The sequence below is a fragment of the Erythrolamprus reginae genome, chromosome 3 (assembly GCF_031021105.1).
Source record: "Erythrolamprus reginae isolate rEryReg1 chromosome 3, rEryReg1.hap1, whole genome shotgun sequence".
Lineage (NCBI taxonomy): Eukaryota > Metazoa > Chordata > Lepidosauria > Squamata > Dipsadidae > Erythrolamprus > Erythrolamprus reginae.
The window spans coordinates 54,445,050-54,472,112 of NC_091952.1; the positions used below are offsets into that span (position 1 = coordinate 54,445,050).

Genomic DNA, 27,063 nt, shown 5'->3' on the forward strand with positions numbered 1-27,063 from the left:
GTAAGAATAATAATGACATTGTGCTAAATAAAATAAAGAGGAGAAAGGCAAAGGTATTTCAGTAGAATTAAAGATCAGAATACAGTAATACCTTGTCTTACGAACTTAATTGGTTCCGGGAGGAGGTTCGTAAGGTGAAAAGTTCGTAAGACGAAACAATGTTTCCCATAGGAAACAATGAAAAACTGATTAATGCGTGCAAGCCCCCCCCCCCCAAAATTGCAAAAATGGGCACTCCGCTGGGCGTTGCCACCTGGCTGTCACCTTCCGAAACAACCGGGTGCTTCTCGGCGTTATCCTGAATGCTGAACCCAAAAAGTTCACCAAAAGTTCAGTTTCGGGCGGTCACCGAGAAGCACCACTGCCCGGCTGTCACCTTCTGAAACAGCTGAGGGGCTTCTCGGCATTCTCCCGAACACCGAATCCGGAAGTTCGGCAAAAGTTCAGGTTTGGCATTCGGGTTCAGGAGACCATTGAGAAGCGCCGCCGCCTGGCTGTCACCTTCCCAGAAGACCCATGGAGCTGTCGGCCAGTCAGGAGGCTCAAACGGAGGAGGGGAATCCCAGGCCTCCCAACTGGTCAACAGCTCCAGGGCTCTTCTGGAAAGGTGGCAGCCAGACGGCGGCGCTTCTTGGCATTCTCCCGAATGCTGAACCCAAACTTTTGCCGAACTTCCGGGTTCAGTGTTTGGGAGAACGCCGAGAAGCCCCCCGGCTGTTTCAGAAGGTGACAGCCGGGTGGCGGCACTTCTCGGTGGTCTCCCGAACCCAAACGCAGAACCCAAACTTTTGCCGAACTTCCAGGTTTGGTGTTCGGGAGAACGCCGAGAAGCCCCCCGGCTGTTTTGGAAGGTGACAGCCATGCGGCGGCGCTTCTCGGTGGTCTCCCGAACCTGAATGCCGTTGCAACGGAAGTCTGGAGGTGGGGCATCCTGGCGGCAGCGGCAGATTCGTAAGGCGAAAAAAGTTTGTAAGAAGAGGCAAAAAAATTCCGAACCCTGGGTTCGTATGTCGAAAAGTTCATATGACGAGGGGTTCGTATGACGAGGTACTACTGTAGTTAAAAACAACTGCCTTTCAAGGGAATATTTGATTGTAAAAGCTGCCCATTAAGAAAGCACAAGAAGGAAACAGATCTTTTGAATTCTAGGTTGGGATTTGATGACTAAGAAATCACAGACTTCAAGAAGGCCCAGTTCATCAGTTCTGGGCCAGAAAGGGGCTGATGACTTGAAAAAATGATCAGCAAGCAGAAATCACATTGGGAATGGGATTTGGGGATGAGATTAAACAAAAGATTGTCTAAAATTGCTGATTAGACCTGTGAAGATTTATAGTAATAGAAAAAAGGGAAGGTCCTAGCCCTCTGAAACCACCTCCCCCCGGAGATTAGAATTGTCCCCACCCTCCCTGTCTTTCATAAACTACTCAAGACTCATTTATACCGCCAGGCATGGGGGAGTTGAGATATTACTTCCCCCTAGGCCATTACAAGTTATGCATAGTATGTCTGTTTGTATGTTTGGTTTTATAATAAGGGTTTTTAGTTGTTTTATTATTGGATTGTCACATGCTGTTTTTATCATTGTTAGCCGCCCCGAGTTTACGGAGAGGGGCGGCATACAAATCCAATAAATTATTATTATTATTATTATTAATAATAATAATAATAATAATAATAATAATAGTTTTGTGGATGGACAGAATTTTAAAAAACACTATTTGAAGGAATATTGATTGATTATGTGCCATCGTCAGTGTTGAATTTAACAACCACATAGATTTTCTCTATGACAATTACTCCCTCGCTTGATTTTTCAGGTCTTCTAATGGTATTAGGGGTAGAAACTTACCAAATTTAGGCAAGTTGAATGGACATACAATAATCAGGAATTGAATTTAACTTGATAGGCTCAAACTCAGAGGACAGGCAATTTTTAAAAAAAGAAATTGAGACCCAAGATTGTTTTCTTTTTTAGAAAGCATTGTACTAAAATCCTGAATGGCAGTTGAATGAAAACTATTAATATTCAGAATGTACATTATTGCTGTTGACTTGAAAATATCAGCCAATTTCAAGTATTCTAAGCAGCTGACTTTGGACAAAGTATGCTATTTGAAAAGTACACAAATAGTTAACCAGACTTGTTCAAGGTTTTAGTGGCATCTTCAGATCTCACTTGTAACTCATCTGAATTAACGAAATCAAATGGTATGAATATTTTGATTAATGAAATTAACTTCATTAATTGTGGAATCATATCAATTCTATCTTTAAAATGTCTTGTAAATTTGTCACAGCAAGACACTGATAGTGTGACCATTTCCTTTTTATAGGTAGTTCATCATAACTCTTTCCCTGGGAATGTGCTGAATTATTCTAAAAAAGGCATAGCAAAAGTGAAGAAATCAAATGCTTTTTTTTTTGCTACTTAATCTACTATATCATAAACTTACTAATCAATTGTGATAATTTTTTCATCTGGATTTAGCAAAGAATCTTCTCCACCTGCACATTAACTGCTCTCCCACTTGTTTCACTGTGTTCAACTTTGAAATTTCCTCTTCCTCCTCTTCCTCCTCTTCCTCCTCCTCCTCCTCCTCCTCCTCCTCCTCCTGCAGTTTCCCACAGATGCAGGGGCTGCTTTTTAGATCAGGAACACCATTTCATGCAATATCGTATCCACATTAGTTGTATCCTGCTACCTTTGTTTTGGTTTTCTGAATGGGCATTTGCCATCAATGATAAAATGGTAAGTGGTGTAAATAAAGGTATGTGGTGGTGATTGTAGAGCATGGCCATCCCGTTGTAGGTATTTTTCCTTCATTTTCTCTACTACTGTATTAGTGCAACCCATCTGATGCTGGACTGTATCATTGTTAAAAAGGAAAACACCTAAAGACAAATGGAACAAACTCCATGGCATGTAAAGGATTCTCAGCAGTGGTGAGTTCCTCCTGGTTTGGACCAGTTTGGCCGAACCGGTAGTTGACTCACTGGTGATGTCATTGAACTGGATCAGTCGGTGCTGGTCCATGGGTGCTGCCATATATTTTTTTTATTTTCATTTTTTTACTTTTTGGAAGGTTTTTCCTGTTCTGCTCCTTGAAAGAGTGACCTCCTTTGCGCCCCCCGGTTTTATACTGACCTGTATTCCTTCTTGTGAAGCTCAGCTAATCAGCTAATCAGCTGCTTAGCTGTGTTTTGGGCTGATTTCAAGCTACTGAGCATGTGTGGAAGCAAAATTGCACATGGGGATGCGCACATGCAAAACATGCACTTCCATCGCAATGCGAACTGGTGGGGAAGATAAATAGAACCTACCCCGATTCTCAGCACTTTGGGTTGTTGGCCAGTACTTACGGTATATAATTTCCAGTATATGTTGAGGTGTTGCTAAATTGGACAGTTCTATAGGGGTGATGGTTAAGGGTTTTTTTTCTTTTGTGAGAGCTACATATTGAATAACTTTTCTGTGACAGTTCATTTCCCATAGGACAATCAGTTTGAGAGTAGGCAGTATAACACCTTGATTTTATGTCACTTTCTTGATCCATGTCTAGCCTTATTCAAAAATCAGTTAGAAATGTTCATAATCATTAAACTCTCCCTTAGATATCTTCTATTTCATCTTGTAGTTGTTTTTCCATCTTTTCATAATTAGATGTTTTACAGCATTCTTTCAGCTCTGAATTCTTTACTCTCATTATCCTTCTTTCAATTTGCAATGGCCTTTTAAAATTTGTTTAACACTCTCTCTTGTACTTAAGATATGGAATGCCTGTAGTTAGGTTCCGACTGTACACTGTTGCTTTAATTGTTTTAAAATGCTTAATTTTTTTCCTTTGCAAATGTTGATATTTCAGAATTTAATTTTTATTTATAAAACAGACAGGACAATTTTAATAGAATCTAGATTATTAATATCTATCTTTCTTGGCTTTGTAACGCTTGACTCTGTCTTTTTGAATTTTGTTTTTAATCTCTGTTATCTAGATTTTTTATTATTTTTCAGTTGTATAGGCATAACTCAATTTTATTAATTCTATCAAGTAATTCATCTTTTGCTTGTTAATATGCACCAATTTGACTCCCTAATCAGTAATCAATTAGTGTTTTCTTTCTGTGGACCAATCTAACTATTAGCAACTATGCTCATTTAATAACAGTAATCACAAAGAAAGAATTTAAAATGTTATTAAAGATACCTTGGGGATCAGCAAAACGATGGACTACATGGATCTACATCCCTTGTTATTTGATATTCCTTCTATCTATCTTACATTCACCTTTATAAATGGCACTTTTATATTCTGTTTCTTTTCTTTCAGGAACATTCCCACTGTTTGTAAACTTCACAAAATGTTCCCTCCAAATATTCTTGGTAAGGGTAAAATAATTTCCACAACTGAACTATGATTAAATATATTTTCCCTCAAGTATATTCACGGAAACTATGAAGGATGTGTTGTAGGAGAAGATCTAAGACTTCCCTTAGGCTACTAACCTACGGAATTCCTCTTTTATCACTCTCCTTCTCTCCCTTCCCCCCTCTCTCTTGTTTGCATGCAGATACATTTGATACCAGCATAAGGATTGCAAGATAAGTGCTTTAAAATTAGATAGTCATCAAATAATGCCAGCTTTTCTCCTAATGTCAGTTTAACATTTTCTTCACTAATCTGGCACAGATAGAGACTATAGCCCTTTTCTTACAATGCTCACTATCTGTAAATTCTATGCTCTGTTTGAAAATTGCATAATAAAAGATCAGGTCATCACTTTCATATTTAGAACTCCCACTTGCACTTCCCCTTATATATTAGCCTGGTTTGTTCCAAGTGTTTCTGTTGCCTGAAACTCATCTCTCTTCACCAATAAGTTGTATGTTGAGACACTTGATCTTTGTTTAGTTGTGCACTGCTAAAGTAAGTATTTCAGAGCAAGACAGTGGTGGGTTGCTCCTGGTTCAGCCCGGTTCTGTGAACCGATAGCGTGGTGGTGGGAGGCTCCGCCCACCCACCCGGGACACTTCTGTGCATGCGTTCCACCCATGCAAACTGGTAGCGATGGGATTTAGAACTCACTACTGGAGCAAGGCATCTTGGGAGTCCTGCTATCAAGAAATCTAAATTTCCCTTTCTTTTATTCTTTAATTATCTTAGCATTATTATGGTATTGCTCTTAATTTCTCTCTCATTAAACCTATGTTCTTCTTAAAAATATATAAATTAAATAGAGATATGTTCAGCAAGGAAGGAGCAAATGGACACATCGATTTCAAAGATTAAAATAGAAAATCTGAAGAATTGGCAAGTTTCATTTTTTGTAAATTAATTACTAATAATATAAATTTACCTCCATATAATTCATGCTGCATAGTTAATTTTTAAATAATATTGATTGAAAATTTATTTATTTTCATGTTTGCAATATTGCTTGTTAATGTGCTGTCACTGATTGCTCAAAAGGAACCTGCATTTTAATCCTCAACATTTTTTGCTTCTGTTTTAACTTATTAAATTATTTCTATACAGTATAACAATTTAAAACATCAGCCACAAGGCAGCATAGAAATTATTTAATAATTTTATATTTAAAAATTGAATCAAGTGAATCTAGTCTGCTGATCACATGCTGGTTGACTTTTAAAATGTATTTATTTATTACATTTCTATGCCACCAACCTCTCCTACAAGATGACTCTGATCGTCTTAGAAATTATCAAACCAGATGAAAATAATTTTAAAAATTAGAGAAAAGTACTAAACTTGAAACAAATTTTGACAGATCTTGAAACCTCATTTATTAGTTTGAAAGGAGACTGTGGCTAATTCGTAGTCACCAGCAGTTTCTCTGGCCATTAATTGAATAGGATGTCTGTGATAGGAACGGCATATAAGCCAATATGTAAATAAAATCAATAATGTGTACATTAATTATAGATTTGTGTGTATTAGAGGCATATGTGCTTTGTGACATAATTACAAATGTTTGTCAACTGTTCCGATGAAATTCATTTAGCATATTTTGGAAAAAACAATTCTAACCCCAACTTTTCTGGAACCTGGAGCTACCTATGCAGCTGATTCCTATCATTGAATGCTCTATTTTCTTCTTCTTCTCCCTTTGTTGATTGTAGCTGAGGGAGGGAAGGAAGTATATCTGTGGGTGAACTGCATAATTGTCACAAGGGGACCCTGAGACTGTAAAGCCATGTCATTTTTTCCCTCTGTAAATCTTGTAATTTCGTGCTTCAGAGCACAACAAAGTGAGAGAGTCAGCAGGGAGTGAATTAAATTCCCCCATGAGAGCTCCTATGGGGTGGGCCTCTCCATTCTGTTCACAATTCTCTTGGCTCTTGTGCACCATGCTGTTCATCCCCACAATCAAGCACCAGGCCTTATGCTGCCTCCTGTGTACCAGGATGGCTTGGTGCCCTCTTGACATGTTCTGGCACTCGTCACAAGTTGTATTCTTCTTGCACAAGCCACGACCAACTTAATAAACTCACACTGTCTTTACAGGGTTCCCAAAGCCCATAAAACAGGAGGCAGTCCTTGCCGTCCTTGTGGGAACAATGCTCCCATTGGGTGGCTAATGCAATTAAAATGGGGTCTTTTGGAGACTTTATACAGCTGGCTGCAGCATCACAGTTTCTGCTAGCAAGCCACCTTTCCAATCAGTATGGCATTTGTGCTGTGACATAACCCCTTTCTCCTAGACTTGCTCAGAATTTGTTCTAAACTTTGGTTAAATTAATTTAGGAATTGAAAAGCAGACATGGGAAGTATTACTGCTATATTGTTTTATTGTTGTTGTGAGCCACCCCGAGTCTTCGGAGAGGGGCGGCATACAAGTCCAATAAAGTATTATTATTATTATTATTATTATTATTATTATTATTATTATTATTATTAAAGACTGAGTTTTTTCAGTGGAAGATTTTTGACAAATAAGCGTTTGATTTGTTTGGTCCATGATCCTTACTCCTGTTAAAAAGTAGTCATATCCCTTTTGAAGATTTTTTTTTCTTTCGGCAGAGTGCCTGATGTACTTTATAGTGACCCTGGAAGTTATTGCATTGGGGCAAATAATATTTTAAGAGGTTCTGGTTTAGTCAACAGTGTGACAGAGCTGTATGAATCCAAGGCAGGTCACTACAACCTATCGTGAATGAAATCCGACTGTTTTGAATTGACTTGCCTTCCTTAAGCAAAGGAAAACAAGCATTTGGCAAAAGTTAATTCAACGTGCTGTTAAAAGAAAAATAAGTTGTTTGGGATACAGTTATAGTGCACAGAAATTAACAATTCCCACCGTTGTTCGAAAGCCAGGTGGTGCAACTGAAACTTCAGACTGTTGAATTTTGAAGGAGGGGGGTGGGTTTCTTTTTTACTGTTCTTATTTTGTCTTGCACCTATGTAACAGTAGAAAAAATAAATGAAAAAAAATAAATTTTATTCCATAAAATGGCAATGTCAGTCTCCCTGGTTTATTTAGTTATTTACACTTGTTTCCCCCTTCCCCAGGAATTGACTGTTGAGATTTTCTTTTCTGTTTATCGTTTTTTCCCCTTCTAACATTTATAAATAACAACAGCTAACAATATAGTGGAGATTTTAGTATTAAGCTCACAAATCAAAACCTTTCTCATATTGTATAGCAATTCATTGCATTTTGCAGCAGTTTAATTATACAGTTAATCGAACTTAAGTTCATTATATTTTAGAAATCATGGTTAAGTTTGTTGTAAAGTTTTCTCATTTTTAAAGGTTTAATTTATCTAAATCATCACAATGTTAATCATTTTAATTGCTATTGTATAAATACCACTACATTCAGCCACTATCTATATTCTATAAAGTATTACCTGCATTTTATAATACAATAAAACTATTAACTGGGGGAGGGGGGGTGAAGAAAAGAAAAACAGTGAATTTAGATTTAGGGACTTAAATGTATTGTCTGTGATATTTTTCGTACTTGTTGAAAGCCTCAAATTGGATGTGATCTTTGGCTTTACTTTTATATTTTATAAACATGATTTTAAAGTTACTTTAAATTGACAGTTACGTTTTAGATTTTTATACAGCATCTAAAATTACTGTAGTGAATGTAGTGAATTGGGTCAGAAATTGATTGCTATGGGCACCTGTGCAAACAAGGGAAATTATCAGTAAACTTACTCTTTAGTCATTCAACTGCTTTAAAGGTGTAGAAGAAACATTATCCTTTTTAGTACTTAGCATAGTTTTAATAAAATACCTGATTTTCCTAAGAAACCATTCTATGAATAATAAATATTCATAACTTGTAATTTTAAGGGGTACTTTGCAAAAGATTTGCTTTTTCAGTAAATTTGCATAAAATACAAATTAGTCCATTTAACAGTAATAGTAAATATTAATTATGTTTGCTATATAGCAGATTTAAATCAAAATCTATACATGAATTTTATGTATGTGTAGTGATCCTGAATTTTAACATCCTTAATTGGTAAACTTTTTAAATTATATTCTTATAGAATCCTGAAATTAATTTTAGAAATATTAAGCTTCTGTGTTCATAGATGGAATACAGTATATATTTAAAAAAAAACAATTCCAAAGTGTGCTCTGTATGCAACTTTATGTATGTACATATATTTCTGCAGTACGTTTCTAAAATGACATATTCCCTATTTGTGTTTCTTCACTGCAAATCCGATGGTTTTAGTTTTTGATAGTACATTGCAATGTTTCTCTTGTACGTATGCGTAGTTAAACTGTAAGTAATAATTGGTGTAGAAAATCAGCTGTTCCTGCAAACAGAGAAAGTACGGTAGTGTATGCAGGATTTTAAAGGCCTGACGGAAAGTAACTTTGTTCTTTATGGCTGGAAATGTGGAAAATTAACAAGCGACTCTTTCTCTGGGACACACCCTGCAAGTGCCTCTATTGAGCAGGGAGAGCACAGCCGGCCTTTGGAAGCCAGAGCCTTGATTTACGGCTGCAGTGTTGACAGCTCAGTGGAACCCACATGCTGTTTGCAGCACCGCCAAGCTGGGCTATGACCCGCCGACCTCTACCCTGTGCTCCCCCCTCTTGTCTCTGTGCTGTAATAAAAACCTGTCTTGCAGGCAGGGCTACAATGACTTTGTTGTTCAGAAATGTACCAAAATTTTTTTTTATGAAATTCTTTTCAAAGCAAAAATAAGGAACGCATGAGGAAATGGGGCTTTGGGAGCGGGTTTGTTTGTGCTAGAATTTATTCTCTGCTTGCAGTCCTCTGCTGCTGGCTCCTGAATGGAACTCCTCTTCTCGGTATGCTTTCCTCCCCACCAACTTTCTGGGGACAGCCCCTCCAGTCTGAAACACCAGGGCACACTTTTAAATGCTTGCATTCTTTCACAAGTTTCCTGCTTTATGCGCACCTTTCCCCTTTCTTTTTTTTCCTGAGTGGCTATCAGGATTTTAAAAGGAGATCCAGCCATACTGCCTTCCTGAAGATCTTGTGTCCCTGAAGCTCCAGAATACAGTTGTGTTCCATTTGGGAACTGAACATTTGATAGGGCACAAGTTGATTCATGTATATAAAATGAGAATTTAAGAGAATTAATGGCTCGTTTCATTCACCCGTCCTTACACTTTGGTCTAGCAAAGATAATCCTCTGTTAGGCCAAAGAAATAGGGTAAATTGAACTTTTCATTGACTACTTAGAGTCCTAGACACATCCTGTTATTATTGTTTTTATAATGATAGAGTGGTTTAACATTGCTTTCTTAATATAATAGATAATAATCTCCATTTTCCTTAACTAGCATGGTGTTTCATACTGCGTGGAGGTATTAATCTTATCCAGGCCCCCCATTAGAAAAAGGCAATATTTCTTCTAATTATTTTATGGATGCGTATGTGTGTGAGAGAGAGCGAGTGAGAGTTTAGCTTCAAATTCCTTGAAATACACACACACACAGAGAGAGAGAGAGAGAGAGAGAGAGAGAGACACAGAGACAGAGAGATTATCTGATTTGAGAGCTCAGTGATTTGCCAAACCACATAAAAATTGAGATGGTATAAGAATTGGGATTTAAACTGAGTAACGCTTTTTGTGTGAGTCTGTGGGTATCTGTCCAATAAATAATCATACACAATAAATGGAGACTTTTCTTGAAAGTGCGCTCTCATCTGATAGAGGGCCACAGTTGGTTTTCTTTGCTTTAATGAGAACTTGCTAAGTTAAAAGCTGCTTTCATGTTGGTAATCAACATGTTTCTTCTAGTTGCATGCTGTCAATTTACAGTAGAAAATTATTTTCAGATAGCTTTAAACTCTTTATACATATCAGAGAGAAAGATAAATATTTTTAATGTATATAGATACTAAGTTACACTTATCTAAGCTACATTCGAAGTATACTATGTGTCTAAAATATAATACAGCCCCTCATGCTGTTGCACATTTCTTATTTTTCTGCATTTTTAGCAATGCCCTTTTTACTGAAACAGTTTTAGAAGTAACTGTGGCCAAATTCACACTGCCTTGAGTCATATGTTATATCCATATGCAGAACATATATTGAGAACATTAGCATGAAGCTTAAATATATTTCTGAGATATTAATGGTCTGAATAAAAGATTGGTGCATTGCATGCCATTCAATCCACAGTTATGTATCATCTTAAATAAATCCATAATTATAATTTTAACTTTTATCCTAATATAGTACATATTTTGTAGATAAAATGAACTATTCTAAGCAATGCATTGCATTAGGAAAGGTATGGAAATGGTAAGTACAGTATATGGTATGAAGGAGAGTAGTGCATAAGTGAAAAGAAAACCATTTTCAGATCTTTCCTTGAGAAGTATAAATTAATGGTTCATTTAAGAATTCCTATTCTTAATCTGATTCAATTGCCTTTTTCCTTTGAGGCTAGCAGAATTCATAGACATTTATCTTGAATGGGCTTTGCATAGGAAGTAGGGTGCAGTGAAAGAAAGCATCAATAGAGTCCATCTGTCAGATAATCTATTGAAGTCCCCCCCCCCCCGAATATAATACGTTGTATGTACATTTTGTTTGTTGATTTGTTTGTTGGGTGTTCCAGGGTATTCCCATTGAGTTTGCCAATCCAGTCTATTTCCATTCAGCAGCATTATGCAGCATTTTGAAATTGTCAGATTATTCTGTGAGCTCTAGGATATTTCAGGGTTGAAGATGTATTTCTTCTTACATAAGAGAATACTTCACAAAATTACATCACTATGTAGGAATCATGCTGTTTGAATTAAGTCTACACTTTTATCGATCATACAGACTTTTAGGGACCCTTCCCTACACTGATAGCTTAAACATGTACATAGTTATTGTAGTTTATTGCTTTTGAAGAAAACTGAAAAGAGAGTGTAACTTTTTCCCCTTTATTCTGTCCTGCATTTGTTTCTATCAAGGCTCTTCAGGTGGCAAGGCAATTCCTTCTGCAGCAGGCAACAGGACTGACCTCTCCTACCAGCAATGAAAACAAGCAGCCAGCTGTTCAGGTAAGGGACGGTGAAAATGTGGGTACTTGCTATTAAATGTAATAGGATATGAGAATGTTTAAAATTCTACTTCAAATCTGAAAATCTGAGCTGCCTTAGTATAGCTTTCAAAAAGCATTAATTCTGTAAACTCTTTAGCGATTGAAAGGTATTTTTGCCATGTTAATATTATTGGCATGCTTTTCATTGCCATGATTTTATGGTATAGGGCAGGGGTCGGCAATCCACAACTCTGGAGCCACATGCAGCTCTTTGGAGACCCTGCTGTGGCTCCCTGTCCCATCACTGCCTGACCTCGCCCTCCTCTCCCTCGCCTGGCCTGAAAAGGTAAGGGTGACGGCAGGAATGGAGAAGTCGCCAGGGCTGATTTTTCAGAACTAGTTGAGGAACATAGCCACCCCCCTTGTATAGGCTTCCCTTTGGGGGACCCTCCTCCCCCTTTCATGACTCCCTGGATGGCTATGGAAAGGCCAGGAGGGTGCGCATGCGTAGGGAGATCCTCCTTCTGGAAGTCGTGGAGCCGTGAGAACCTTTCTTCTGGAAGCAGAAGTCGTGGTGGGCGGGCAGCTTCTCACTTAAGGAGGGTCTTTGGACGCAGTTTCTCTCCTGGCCTAAGGATCCAGCCATCACCTTGCCATGCCTCCCCCCACATGAGAGGAGTGGAGAAGGAGGAAGGACATGGGGGCCTTAGTGCAGGAACGAAGACGCCCTGTACCTGCCTTCACATCACATTTATGTGTAAGGTTTCACTTCCTTCACTTCCTGCTGCTTCAGGCTGGAGCTTATGTTCTCCGTGCTCGGCCAAAGAGCTGTGGGGATGCGGTGCACAGGGCAAGGTGACTGAATACTGTGTTCATTTCTGGAGACCTCACCTACAAAAAGATATTGATACAATTGAACGGGTCCAAAAACGGGCTACAGGAATGGTACAAGGTCTTAAGCATAAAACGTATCAGGAAAGACTTAATGAACTCAATCTGTATAGTCTGGAGGACAGAAGGAAAAGGGGGGACATGATCGAAACATTTAACTATGTCAAAGGGTTAAATAAGGTTCAGGAGGGAAGTGTTTTTAATAGGAAAGTGAACACAAGAACAAGGGGACACAATCTGAAGTTAGTTGGGGAAAAGATCAAAAGCAACATGAGAAAATATTATTTTACTGAAAGAGTAGTAGATCCTTGGAACACACTTCCAGCAGACGTGGTTTGTAAATCCATAGTAACTGAATTTAAACATGCCTGGGATAAACATATATCCATCCTAAGATAAAATACAAAAAATAGTATAAGGGCAGACTAGATGGATCATGAGGTCTTTTTCTGCCGTCAGTCTTCTATGTTTCTATGGCTAGATCCTTAGGGCAGGAGACAATCCATGTCCAAAAACCCTCCTTAAGCGAGAAGCCACCAGCCCTCCATGCCTTCTCGCTTCCAGAAGAAAGGTTCTGGCTTCTCCACAGCTGGAGGGTCTCCCTGCGCATATCCGTTTCCCATAGAAAAGAAAACATAGGCATAAAACCTGAGTTACGTGGTTGTGTGGGGGGGTGTGTGTCATGAGACTTGGTGGGAGTGAGTGACATTGAGTTGGCCACACCCACCCAGGTTTTTTTCCTCTGGGAAACAGGTCCAAATGGCTCTTCGAGTTTTTAAGGTTGATGACCTCTGATATAGAGCGTTATCATGATTCTCATTATACTCATTATAGAGGTGAGGAAAACTATTATTGTGCTGATGCTTTCTGCAAGGTGGAAGTTTTGTAGCTACAGAGAATTTGTCTTTCACGTTCTAAGCCAGTTCAGTATTGTCACTCGTTGATAATGTGCAGTTTTGACTGTCTGTAAAAATAATTGTAATGCCTGCTATTAGAATCTCTTTATCTATAAAACAATTTTTCAACCATTGGGGATATGATGGCATTTTTAATATTATTGTACTTTTTAAACATTTCTGCACCATTATACTGCAGTGATTTAAATAATTAAAACTTACTACCAAGAAATTTACTACCAGGGAAGAATTTAGAAACGACTGGTCTACCTTAAATGAAATTTGACAGTTTTCTTCTTTGCTTGTAAGCCTTATATTTACTTTTCATTATAAAAACCATGAGAACCACTAGGGGTATCAAAAAGTATTAAAATTAAAGTTTTTAATAATGAGGAACTTTCTTTTGGATGGAGATGAACATTATCAGAAAATACAGGTGACCTGATATTCTGCAGTGGAAAAAAATAGTAAAAAGAAAAAAATCCTTTTCTATTTTTTTCCAGGAGACAATGCAGGCAACTTCTGGTTCTAGTATTTTGGGAATGAGAAAATAGCTTTTCTTTGTCTATTTTATCTATACAGCGCAAAGGTCTATATACTTCAATCATATCTCTTCTCATTTGCTTCCATTCTAGATTAAAAATTCTGAATTTTACAACTTTTCCACATAGGAAAGCAATCTCTTAATCATCTTAGTCCATTTCCTCTGAACCTTTTCTAGCTTCAATATGTACTTTTAAGGTGCAGCAAACAGATCTACACACAATATTGCAGGAATGGTTACACAATTGATTTACAAAAGGGTATCTTTGGTATCTAATATTGATATCTTTGTTTTCAATATATTATTCCTAAAATATTGTTGACCTTTACAACAGATGCATGCTGTGTTAACATCTTCATTGAACTATTTACCATTGCTTCAAGATCTCTTACTCATCACTGACTACTAACTCTGATCTCCTTAGTCTATTTAAGTAATTATAATGTTTGGCAGCAACGTACATACTTTACATCTACTCATATTGAGAGACATCTGCTATTTTGATGACCACTATCCTATTGTGCAGATATCCCTTTGGAGCTCTTTTATAGTCCCTTATTATTTTTACTACTCTGAACAATTTAATGTAATCAGGAAAATTGGCTATTTTACTAGTGGCATTTCATTCTTATTTATAAATATATTAAAAAGCACTGGTCCTAGGACAGAAACCTGTGGGATTCCATTAGTTACATTCCTCCATTGTAAGAAATTGATTTGGTTTTCTCCTCCTCTTTTCTATTTTTAGTTGCTTTCCTATTCAAGCCTGCTGGGAAATCTTTGATGATGAATTTTATTAGAGACTTTGAAAATCTGAGTAGATGATATCTAATTGCTTGCTCTTATCTGCATCTTTGTTAACAAATTTTAATAGATTAGTTATACAAGACATACCTTAGTGAAGCCATATTGGATATCCCTGAGCAAGACCTGTGTCTCCAAATGCTTGATAATTTTATCTTTAATAGTAGTTTCAAATACGTTGTTGTTGTTGTTGTTGTTATATTATTATTATTATTATTATTATTATTATTATTATTATTATTATTATTATTAAATTGGATTTATATCCTGCCCCTCTCCAAGGACGGTGATCTGTTCCCTGAAACAGTTATTAAACCAACAGGCCGAAAATTTCCTGGATCTCCTATGACAGTGATAGCGAACCTTTTGGTTCAAGTGCCATAAGGGGGGAGCATGGGGGGGTTGCGCACCTGTGTGCCCACACCTATAATTCCATGAGGCCCCCCCCACGCATTCACACATTATCCCCCCACTCCCGGCATGCAATGGCATGCCTATTTTTTTGCTCTCCCCAGGCTTCAGAGCCTTTCTAGGAGCCTGGAGAAGGTGAAAATGGCTTTTCCCACCCACCCCCAGATGCTCTCTGGAGGTAGAAAATGGCCCATTTGTCAACTTCTGGTTGGGCTGGAAGGCCCATTTTTTTGCTCTCCACAGGCTTCGGAGCCTTTCTAGGAGTTTGAGGAGGGCAAAAACAGCCTCCTCCACCCCCTCGAAGACCCTCCGGAACCCAGAAATGGCCCATTTCCAAATTTCTAGACAGCAAAAAAATGGGCCTTGCTGACCCCTCCAGAGGCTGGAAACAGCTTGTTTCCCAACTCCCACTGGACCCAGAATGCCTGAAAATCAGCTGTCTAGCATGCACATCAGACCTGAGCTCGCGTGCCCACCAATATGTCTCCGTGTGCCACTTATGGCACGTGTGCCATAGTTTCGCCATCACTGTCCTATGAGCCATTCTTAACAATCACTGTCCTATGAGCCATCTTCCAGTCTTCAGTGATCAGTAGAATCTGGCTGCATAGTTCAGTTAGAAGGATCCCAATCTCAACTCTTAAATTCACCAGTATGTATTATTCTCTTTTGAGTTTTGCACTAGACACCTAGATCAGTGATGGTGAACCTGTTTTTTCCCTTAGGTGCCGAAAGAGTGTGTGTGTGCCCACACCCATAATTCAATGCCCGAGGAGGGCAAAAACAGCTTCCCCCAGCTCCCAGAGGCCCTCTGGAGGCCGGAAACGCCCTGTTTCCCAACTTCTGGTGGCCCCAGTAGGCTCCTGTTTTGCCCTCCTGAGGCTGCAAAGGCTTCCCTGGAGCTGGAGGAGGGTAAAAATGCCCTCCCCCATTTCCCCCCAAGGCTCTCTGGAAGCCAAGAACACCCTCCCAGAGCCTCTGTGCAAGACAAAAATCAGTTGGCCAGCACACACATGCATGCTGGAGCTGAGCTACGGCAATGGCTCGCGTGCCAGCAGATATGGATCCTTGTGCCATAGGTTCACCATCACTGACCTAGATGATCAACCCTAAACAGAAGTAGTCTGCAGTAGTGGGCTCTAACCACTGTGCCACTGCAGCTTGGTTTATTATCATTACATAATAAAAAATAACTGTCTTGTTTATTGTACGGGAAACCAACCCACCATTCCTATACTGTAGAATTTTCTGGAATGTCCCATCTGTGGTTTATGCATGTGCATATTTATATCTAAATAGTAAATGAATAATGCAGGTAGTCCTCGACTTACAACAGTTTTTTTTATTGTTCAGAGTTTCAATGGCATTTGAAAACTGTCTTAGGATTGTTCTTCATACTTCATAGCATCCCCATGGACATGTGATCAAAATTCAGGCACTTGGAAACTGGCTCATATTTATGATGGTTGCAGTGTCCCAGGGTCATGTGATCATTTTTTTTACAACCTTCTTCTGACAAGAAAAGCCATGTTCACCTAACAACTGTGTTACTCGCTTAACAACTGTAATGATTTACTTAACAAAGGTTAAGGATTTGAACTGGCTAATACTTTCTTGGGAGACCACCAGGAAGTCCCAGGTCTATAACTTATACTGGAAAATTAAAAAGAAATCCGAGAAATCAGCAATAGATAATTGCTTATGTCATGTTACTTAAGAAACAAATTGGATGCACTTGGCGTTGATTACAATTTGATGGAGGCTTTAGTGATTTACTTATTTATAAACTAAATCTACAGGCAATGAATGAATCCTCACTGGGTTTGTAAAAACTCAGCATCATTGGCTGTTATTTGAGGTTTTCTAGTATTGAGATTTAATTTATCTTAGTTTTTATATATAAAATTCTGCCATGCCTAACTAGGGTGTTGTATTATTTGCCCATGACATTGTAGAAAATATAAACATTTTTACTCACCAACTGAAACAGAAAGTATTGACGCTCCCGTCTCTACCCACTATGTGATTATGGAACTAGAATATTATCACAGTCACAAAGCTGTTGCTCTTCTGGCATCTAACATTGTGTGGAATATCATGTTGTCATGTTCTGCACTGCCCTCCCCCCTAAAGTGATACCTAGCGATTACAGTGGGAATGAAGAAATATATAGCATGATGTCATCACATCACACTTTTGTCGACATTACAAGGAAGAGTGTGAAAGAGACCCAGAAAGAGGTAGCAACTTTATGCCTTTTGTAACATCTAATTACACCCTGAATCAGTTACATCTCAAGCATCAAGCCTGCTCTTTAAATTTAAAATGGTAAAACTGTCCTCTTTTCAGCTTCAAATGTCCCCAGAGACGTTGCCAAAGTAGAGGTCATTGTACATACCAGCCAGGGTAGTGGACCTGGGATATGCAAAGGGTTGCCAGATGAGCATAAATTAAGGTCTAAAGGAGGAACAGAAAAAAAGGAGGGGAAGCCCAAGTGAGTGGAAAGTGACAATTTTAAATAGCTGTGTGGAGGGACTCTCCCTTTAGGCTAATTAAATTTATCGCCGAAGAGCAGGATACTTTATTAGAGCCACACAGGTTTAATTAGCAAAATAAAGTAATTAATATGTGCTATCCTGAAACTGAAGGTCCTACCTATATATCAGTCTGCACTCCTTCTCAAATCTGCTAGAAATCGCAGCCTGTTTTCTGATTATCTAGAAGGCTCCAGGTGGCTAAAAACCCTGTGATAATCTTGATATTTGTTTTGATCTCATGTTTTGTTTTTAAAGTGCGTCTCAAAACAAGAGGATTATCTTGTCTGTGGTTTCTCATTCCGTTTTGTATGCGCACACCCTGTCCTCAAGTGAATATGCCCCATTTCCTTTTTAACCAGATTCTATTTATTTCTCATAGAGGCTGTCTGCCTCGGAAACTGTGCAGCTGAAGCTGTGTTATGTTCCTTTGAAAGCCAGAGAAATTTTGATTTCTTGATGCCCAGCATTATTCATTTCATGATCATATGAAGATATTATTAGCGAGACTAAAGTTCATTGTGCCAAGATTCACTTTTCAGAGAAGGCTTGTCTTTGAACACCCTCTCCCCTCCCCGAGTTGCCTCCACTTTCTACATCTTAGTAAAGTAAAGCTAAGCCAGATCAGAATCCATTCTGGAAAAATAGTTTTAACTCACATGTTCTACTCTCGCTTCACTTGTATGGTGACTTTGCTTGTTCCAATAATTTTCAAATGAACTCCTACTGTGAGTTTTCTGCTAACCGTCTTGGGGTTTTTTTTCCTCCTAGAGTCTTGAAAACACCATAAAATGACATTAACTTATAAAAGTTTGTGAGACATGACAGAATCCAGATCCACTTAGAAACATTTCCCCCCCCTGTATGTCTGTCTTCCTTCTTCCTTCTCCTTCATCACACCTGACCTGAAAGGAGGAGCCGTTCGGCAGAGGGAGCAGAGAAGCCACCGGTTTCATTAATGAGTTTAACTGAAAGTGAAGAAGGCAAAATCATTGTTGATATTAACAGCAATAATTCATCTGCACTTCTCCTGAGCCAACAGTCAGCTTTTTCCAATAGCTTTTTCAGGAAGGAAATGCAGTTACTAAGTGGAAAACATATTTAAAGAACAAAGGCAGTATGGGTGAAGTCAGATTCCTGTAATCTGTGAGTCTCTCTCCTTTTTATTTTTGTGTGAATACACATGCCCATATTTCCTATATTTTTCCTATTGTTTTTCTCCCCTTCTATTTTCTTTTCATTTTTTTTAGGGATTATTAAGTGTGAATCTAGTCTCATTCTGTCATTATGTGTTTACCTTCCATTTCACCTTCCCTTGTTCCTGGTCTGTTTTCTCTCTCCCTCTTTTATTTTTTATGGTTCTTTTGCTTTGTCTCTTTACATTACCACCACTCTTGGTGCACCCTTTTCCAGTCTCTTTTCTGTCTGTCTTGATAACTTTCTTAATGTAAACAAAGCCGAATGTTCTCTCTGCGTCTACCCACCTTCCTCCCCACTTCTTCCTCCCCATTTTTTTGTGTTGCAAAAACATTTGTAAAAATTATAGGCGTGAGTCAGGCATAACTCAAAACTCAGCAGCTTCTCTCTCCTCCGTATTCTCCAGCAGTGTTACTGGAGGAGGATTGAAATGAAGTGATGGGATTAAGCCAGACCTTTTTTAAAATAAATAAATATATTTTATCTAACAGGGGAATATGGTGTAGATGAGATTGTCCAGGAGTTTTCTTCAGGTTGGAGAACGGATAGAAAGTGTGTTTGTGTGAATGAAGAATCTGTTGAATAGGAATGCTCCAACACTGGAAGTTTTTAAGAAGATGTTGAAGTAGTGTGGGGTTTCCTGCCTAAGCAGGGGATTGGACTAGAAGACCTCCAGGGTCCCTTCTAACTCTGTTGTTGTTGTTTGTTTGTTTGTTGTTGTTGTTGTTAAGAATAAAATGTAGGCTTGTCGATAGAATATGTAAAAAAATGATTATAGAACTTCAGAGTATTTTGAATTTGAACTTTTATATAAATTCTGCAGCCAAAGACAAGTCCAAATGAAGCAGGTATGTTTCCATGAGCGTAAGAGAAACAAAACAAGACTTTGGCCCTGCCTCCTACCCTGCTCGACAGGCTTCAATCATTGTTTTCCACTCTTGCCCATAGAGTGGAAAGAAATGAGAACTCTCCAGTCCAGTAGTCCCTGAACCACCCACTATAATGTTTTCCTTTACAAAGGGGATAGGAAGTATTAAAAACAAGCTGCACGACTAGAAAGGAAAGTAGAGCTTTCTAATATTGAAATCAGACTTAGTGCAAGTGTAAAACACATTAATTTGATATGATGTGGCAGAAGAAGGAAAGCAAAACAAATGTAGCATTTTAAAACTTTTCTATTCAGGTTTGGTAGCATGAATACTGTATGGTGTATGCATGAATATTGAGAAAAACCGAAACTGTATTGTTGATCTTACTGAATAATAACATCAGATACCAACATTTAATAACTGGGGTTTTAGACAAAATTTAGATCAGTTTTAATTAATGGGTTCCTCTTACGTCTTTTTGTATTGTTCTCACTTTGTAAGCCATTCTGAATCTATGGAGAAGGGTGGCATAGAAATCTAAGTAATAAAATTAAACAAACAAACAGTTTCCCCCAACAAAAAAAATGAAGTTTTGACAAAATACGTTATTTTCATATCTCTTTAACTATGTCTTGTAGTGGTATTTTAATAAATTGAATAAAATTGAATCTGGTTTTGGAGCCATATATAGATGGAAGCTACCTTCTATATATAGATAGACTCTAGTCCAAAGTTTGAAATGGAGAAGTTTCCTACAGAACAACTTTTCAAATATAAATTGTCTCATTTTAACACTCATTGCTTGTCAATTGTAATTTTTTTGGGTGATGTGGGCGAGAACTTGCCAAGCCTAAACTTCCCTATCAGGCTTGTATAGTCAAAAAGTATTAAAACATTGAATCTATTTCAGTTTGATAGTTGTATGTGGCTTAGTGAAATAAGTGATGTGCCTGTTTATTTTATTTAGAAGTCACAAAATTACTGTAAAGCAAAATCCACGAAAAAGAGTTAACTTTAGGCATTTTTATTTTTTTTTGTGGTTGAAAAAGGTCACTCAGATTAGAATAATTTGTGGAACTTTATTATAGAGGAAATTCAGTGTATCTGAACTTTGTGAACTCTGATGCATATAATCCGAATTAATGTGTGAAAAATAATTATAATGTTTTGTCACGTTTTTTTCAAAGTTCACAGTGCTGTTTTCAAATCTGTCTTAGAGTAAAAAAAGTTCTTAAATAGCACTTTGAACATTATGTGTGTAATATAAATTACATATTTAGGTACAAATTGTGTGTATTTTAACAAGAAGGAAGGGAAAGGGAGGGAAGGAGGGAGGGTGGAAGGAAGGAAGGAAGGAAGGAAGGAAGGAAGGAAGGAAGGAAGGAAGGAAATTAATTCAAGGGAAACCAAACAGCCATTTGCTAACCTTTGGTTTCAGAGGAACATTTCACATCCTCTAGATTTATATCATTTGCATTATATTGTGAGCTGTGAGTATGCATGTGATATTAGGAAAAGTATCTTTAATGTTTTATAGATTTTTATTTAGGATTTCTGAAATTTTGACATTAAAATTAGTTACAAACTCTTCCTTCATTACTTGCTTCCTTTCCTCCTTCCCTCCCTTCCCTTCCCCTCCTCTCCCCTCTCCTTCTCTTTTTGACCAAGTGAACATATCCTTACAGTTCTACTTGGCATTCTTAGCTATCTGCTATTTTATTTCTTCCTTGATTTGTTGTATTTCTTATTAATTGTAGTTGTTTTCCTCTTTGTCCTCACATATCACATGCACATTCGTATGAGGTATTCACTCATTTGCTTGCTGCTGCTTCCACTTCAATGATTACACTTTTGAATGTTTTATTAATGATTCCATTTTAAAGTCAATATTTGTTTCAAAATTTTAGGTGGAGGCCTCTATGTACAGTATTCCCTCGATTTTTGCGGGTTCGAACTTCGCAAAAAGTCTATACCACGGTTTTTCAAAAATATTAATTAAAAAATACTTGGTGGTTTCCCCCCCTATACCACGGTTTTTCCCACCCGATGATGTCATATGTCATCACCAAACTTTCGTCCACCTTTAATAAATATTTTTAAAATAAACTTTAATAAAGAAACATGGTGAGTAATAATCTAAATGGTTGCTAAGGGAATGGGAAATTGCAATTTAGGGGTTTAAAGTGTTAAGGGATGGCTTGTGATACTGTTCATAGCCAAAAATAGTGTATTTACTTCCTCATCTCTACTTCGCGGAAATTCAACTTTCGCGGGTGGTCTTAGAACGCATCCCCTGCGAAAATCGAGGGAACACTGTATAATTTTTTTTTCTTATATCAGATTATAAATTTGTAGAAAAGTGTCAGTATCCATTTGGCCTTTGAATTACGGTACTTTGAATCACCTGGCAGGTACTAGGTAAAATGATAATGCCTATTTGAAGTAAACATAAAAAGTTTTGATATTCAACTGAGATGAAACAATCAGATTTCAATGATAATGAATCTACCATATTTATTTTGATAATCTGAGGTAATTTCATGTTCTGATTTATTATTAATTCTATCTTAGATGATTTATTGTTTAAAAGAAAAAGCAGAATTAATTCCAGGAGTAACACTGAAATTCAACTCTCCATTCTGACCTTTGGCATGTTATGAATTTTATGTATATGAGAGCATAATGCTAATGTAATTCACTCTACATCCCTAAATCGGTATTTTACACTTGGAAGTTCAATTATGCAGTGATGACAAATTATGAAAACCAGGTTCTTTCTGTATAAGATTACTTAATTTTAATAGTCTATGTAGTTGCACATTTGTACTCACTCTACTTTTTTTCTGTTTGTTTGTTTAGAAATATATTACGGGATATAAACTAAAATATAAAATATTTATTTCATGTAATCTCTGAAAGATGAAAATGTCCCAGTCACTATTTTAAAATGCGAACTTCTAGTGTTTCTGTAACTATACTGATCAAGGTTACTTCCCTCAACAAAAGATACTTTTCATGCAAAATTACCTATCTTGGGTATGACCTGTCATTTTGATTGCAACTTTTATGTGTTAATGCTTTTACTTTACCTTATACATAATATGACTTCCATTTCTTGATCTTGAGTCACACCCCTCCCCCCAAAAATGTTAAATAGGACTCTTCTCTATCAAAAGATGGCTCAATCCTGACTTATAGAATAGAATAGAATAGAATAGAATAGAATTTTTATTAGCCAAGTGTGATTGGACACACAAGGAATTTGTCTTGGTGCATATGCTCTCAGCGTACATAAAATAAAATATACATTTGTCAAGAATCATGTGGTACAACACTTAATGATTGTCATAGGGGTCAAATAAGCCATGAAGAAGCAATATTAATAAAAATCTTAGGATATACGCAACAAGTTACAGTCATACAGTCAACATGGGAGGAAATGGTGGCACAATACATTTCACAAATGAATTGGAATTTAAACTGCACCCCCAATTTATTTTGGCAGTTGTGCTTCAGTAGAATTTGATATTCCACCATCTTCCCCAGCCATTTGGGCTATAGAAGTTGATGGACTAGGAGCCAATGATGTGGTTTCAAAAGAACATTTCCAAATTCTACTTTGGAGAATGAATTGGTTGCAAGATTATGCCCATTTTAAAAAGTTCTGGCAATGGGAAACACTCTTTTCTTCTTGAGATTTTGTCCATTTCTGAAAGAAAACTGCAGGGTAAATGTGCTATTTCAAGGCATTTTTGTAACCAAAGAACAGTACAGGGAAAGAGCAGCAAGTCTGGAGCAACTGCAGGAAATTGCTTTTCTTTTGTTTGTGTGGCAAGAGACCAGTGGTGTGGAAAAGTGTATTTTGTTGATCTGAACTTGAGTGAAATGGGTAATGAAGACAGATCAATATTAGCCCTTCTACCTTCACTCACTTGAGAAAAAACAGGACTTCCTCTATATGTTTTGTACAGCTGATATTTCTTTTAGTTGGTCATAGTAAAGCTGATTCTCTTATTATCTTCCATGCCTTGATCGTCCTCCTTTTTTATTTGTTCTGTCTTTTGGTTACAACTCTTACTTTTGCTTGGTATCCAGAACATTGGTAATGTAGGTAAAGAGAGATTATGAAACAAAATTACATTGCATTGGTCATTCGGGGTAATAAACTATTGGTTTAACACTGATAAATCTGAACAGTGTCATAGGAGATTGTCATGAAACTTTAACACACTGGTTTTTTTGTCCAGGGATGCTAATGTATCTCCCACAATGTTCATATTCTGTTCTTAGAATCCCAGAATTCAGTGGACTTTTGCTTCATTTGGATTAAGAGTATGATGCCCATCTCAGGCCATCTGTTTAAGAATATTTTTACTTTAACTTGTAGCAATTAAAAATCAATAAAATACTTGTGCAAAGTTTCTTAAAATATAAATGAATTAACAACTAAATGTTAGGTGCATTTTTATAATAATTAGAGAATACAGTAAGACTCAAATTTGTATAAATTTACCTAGTAGGCACTTATATGTGTGTGCTATAGTACAATAATTTAAAATATTCTGATTCCACTACAAACCCAAAGAAAGCTTTCCACAATTTTTACCTCTTCTTATGATATTATGTCCCGCATGACAGATTATTTTTTAAGTAGGAAAAATGTGCCAGCCCCTGGAATAAGATTTAGCTCAGAATGATATGTTATATTATAACTTGGATATGCTATGTTCGATATTGCATTATTTCCTTGAATCACTTGATTTCTCCATCCCCATTCCTCCAAACAAATTTATATCTTAGGTATTTATACAACTTTGGGTGAAGATGCCAAAATAAGTTATAAAAGTATGCCTACTTATATACAATCTTTCCAATTAGTATTTTTGGCTGGCTGAATGGGATAGAACTCTCTAGCTTTTTGAAAGTCAGGCTTCTGCTCTCTTTCAACCAAATGTAAATATCGAAATCCCCTTCAGAACCTCTGAGGAAGTTTGCAGTCGAATAGGTGAGTTTGGCACATGATATGCTAATCTGGGTGTATTGTGCATGACCTTACACCCTTACATGTGTTTGCAAATCCTGATTGATATAAACTTGAATAGGGCTATTTCTTTCTTAATATGACACTTGCTTTCTACCTACAAACAGGCTATTCTTTTGTTATTTAGTCTTTAATTAGGGTATAATGGACTTCCTGCTCAAGCATCTTGAAAAGGCATCTCCATTCTGATGCTTTATCAGAGCTTTGTTATAAGTCTAGAACAGTTAGTAAGCAGTTTTGTAGAATGGCAACAGGCCAACAAGTGAGTCATTGACTATCCCAGCTCATGGTCTGCCAAATGCCAGCTATGACACACCCATACCGACAAACCATTATTGAAGAGAGAAATTCATATCTCTATCCACAGACACAATGCTTCTGTTGTTGCTGAGAGTGTTAATTTTTTAGGAGAAGAGTCTAAGATTGTAAAATTTAAAAAGTAGGCTTGGGGCTAGTTAGTAGAAAGTTCCATAGTAACTTAATTTCTCTTGAACTTATGTTAGTAGTGCAGAAACTAGCTGAAATTGCAACCCTCCTTAGAGTTTGGACTTGTGTGTAAGGCTTACTGAGAGCTTAATTAATAAATAGTGGTTTGAAAGTTTAAGTCAAAATTGAAGATATTTTTAAATAGTTACCCTGAAAAAATGATGTGTGTGTGGCTTCCTTGTTTGCTTGCAAATTAAAACTAACTAGAGCAAGAGTATCAAACTTGTGCCCCATGGGCCAATGTGTCACATGCTGGCTCCACCTGGTTTAGTGAAAGGGGGGAAAGTCCCGATACATCACATGATGCCATTGTAATGGCACGAGTTTGACACCCCTGAACTAGCAGTTAGTAAAAGTGGATTTTAAAAACTTGTTTGCATCTTAATGTAAAGAAAACTGTAAACCCCTTATTAATTTTTTGCTGAAAGTGGATAAAAATGACATTGATTTCTGGATTTTAAAAGAGTTGGATATATGGAAGAACTACGTGATATAATCTTCATGGGGGGGGAGGAGTGACAATAAATACAATTGTAACAGTTGTATGGAAGATTGAAAGTTGCTTTTCTGTTCATTTTAAATATTCAAATTATTTATCAACAAATAAGACTTAAAAGTTTTTTAAAAAGTCACAGTAGAAGGGAGGTGCCTTCAGAATACACAGCTAAAACAAATGAGTGAAGATCAGTTGTTGCACCATAAAATGTACTGTACATTTCATAGCTTGACAATAATACAGAAGGGCCTCTTTTGCATGTCTGATGCACAGCCTTAGAAATAAAGGAGATATCTTTGGATGGTCTCTACTGTATAATTTTATACCACTCAGAGTCACTTCTTATGAGACAGACAGCTATATAAATGTGTTAGATAAATAAAGTCATAATAGAAGAGGGCATCCTTCAGATATTCACGTTTTAAGACATTTAGAGTTGTACAATTAATCTGCCTATTCAGATACTTGGTAGGGACAGACTCTTTCTGTAAATGAGAAAGACATTGTTATGTCAACAATTTATATAATTTATATAGTCTAATTGAGAACAGCCATATTCAACCTGGAGCCCTCCAGATTTGTTGGTTTGCAACTCTTGTACTCAGCCTGCATGGCAACTGCTACTGTAGGCTGGCATTGGGAAAATTAAAGTCCAGCACACTGGAGAATCCCCATACTGGGGAAGGATAAAGAAGGTAGGTGAAAGTAAGAATCTAATCACGATTAGTGACCGTTTCCATCAACTCTTTGTAAACTAGGAAGCAGGAATGTGTGAATCATAGCTCATGTATATCTTCCTTCATGACCCTCCTCTAAGAAGCCCCCACCATTCATGGTGTCAGCATAGCATTTTAAGAGAAAAGGGGAAGCTATTTGATGTAGACAAAGGTTTGTATGAAAATATAATTCTGCTTTGTTAGCAGCCATCACACTCTAAAAGGCGCCGCTTTTGTTTTCTTGTAACGTTGTGAAAACCTCATGTCGGATCGAGAGCTGCGGCCCTCGACTAATCGCCTCTCCTTTGTGTTTTTAGATTATAGGGGCAATTAGTGTTGTCAAAACCTCTGGCAAGTCTCTTTGCTCTTGACAGGGTGTCAGTCCGACGGGCGCGAAATGGAAGGTGTTATAACTCTCCGGTAATTAGAATGCCTCCGATTTTGAAAATGCCAGCCAACGTGTATCAAGCTGGATGTACGGTGTGGTGGTGGGGGTTGGGGGGGGGGGAGAGTTCAGATGGGGGATGCAGATGAGCAATTAATTACAGACTCTCATTCAGAGCACATTGCAAGCTGATGAGCAGCAAAAGGAAATTATCCTGATGCTTGTCTCTTAAAGAGTGGGCATCAACGGCATTTTTTCTTGTTCTCCTATTTGCTGTTACCCAAAT

At 37.4% G+C, this 27,063-nt stretch overlaps 1 protein-coding gene across 6 annotated transcripts in view; it reads left to right on the plus strand.

Moving 5' to 3' along the window:
* The window catches only part of FOXP4 (forkhead box P4), a 215,572-nt gene that overhangs the window by 97,447 nt on the left and 91,062 nt on the right, over window positions 1-27,063 (plus strand). For all 6 annotated transcript variants that reach the window (XM_070745335.1, XM_070745334.1, XM_070745339.1 and 3 more), the window contains exon 3: window positions 11,437-11,526. In XM_070745335.1, coding sequence (XP_070601436.1) covers window positions 11,437-11,526 — 90 coding nt within the window. The remainder of the gene's footprint in view (window positions 1-11,436; window positions 11,527-27,063) is intronic.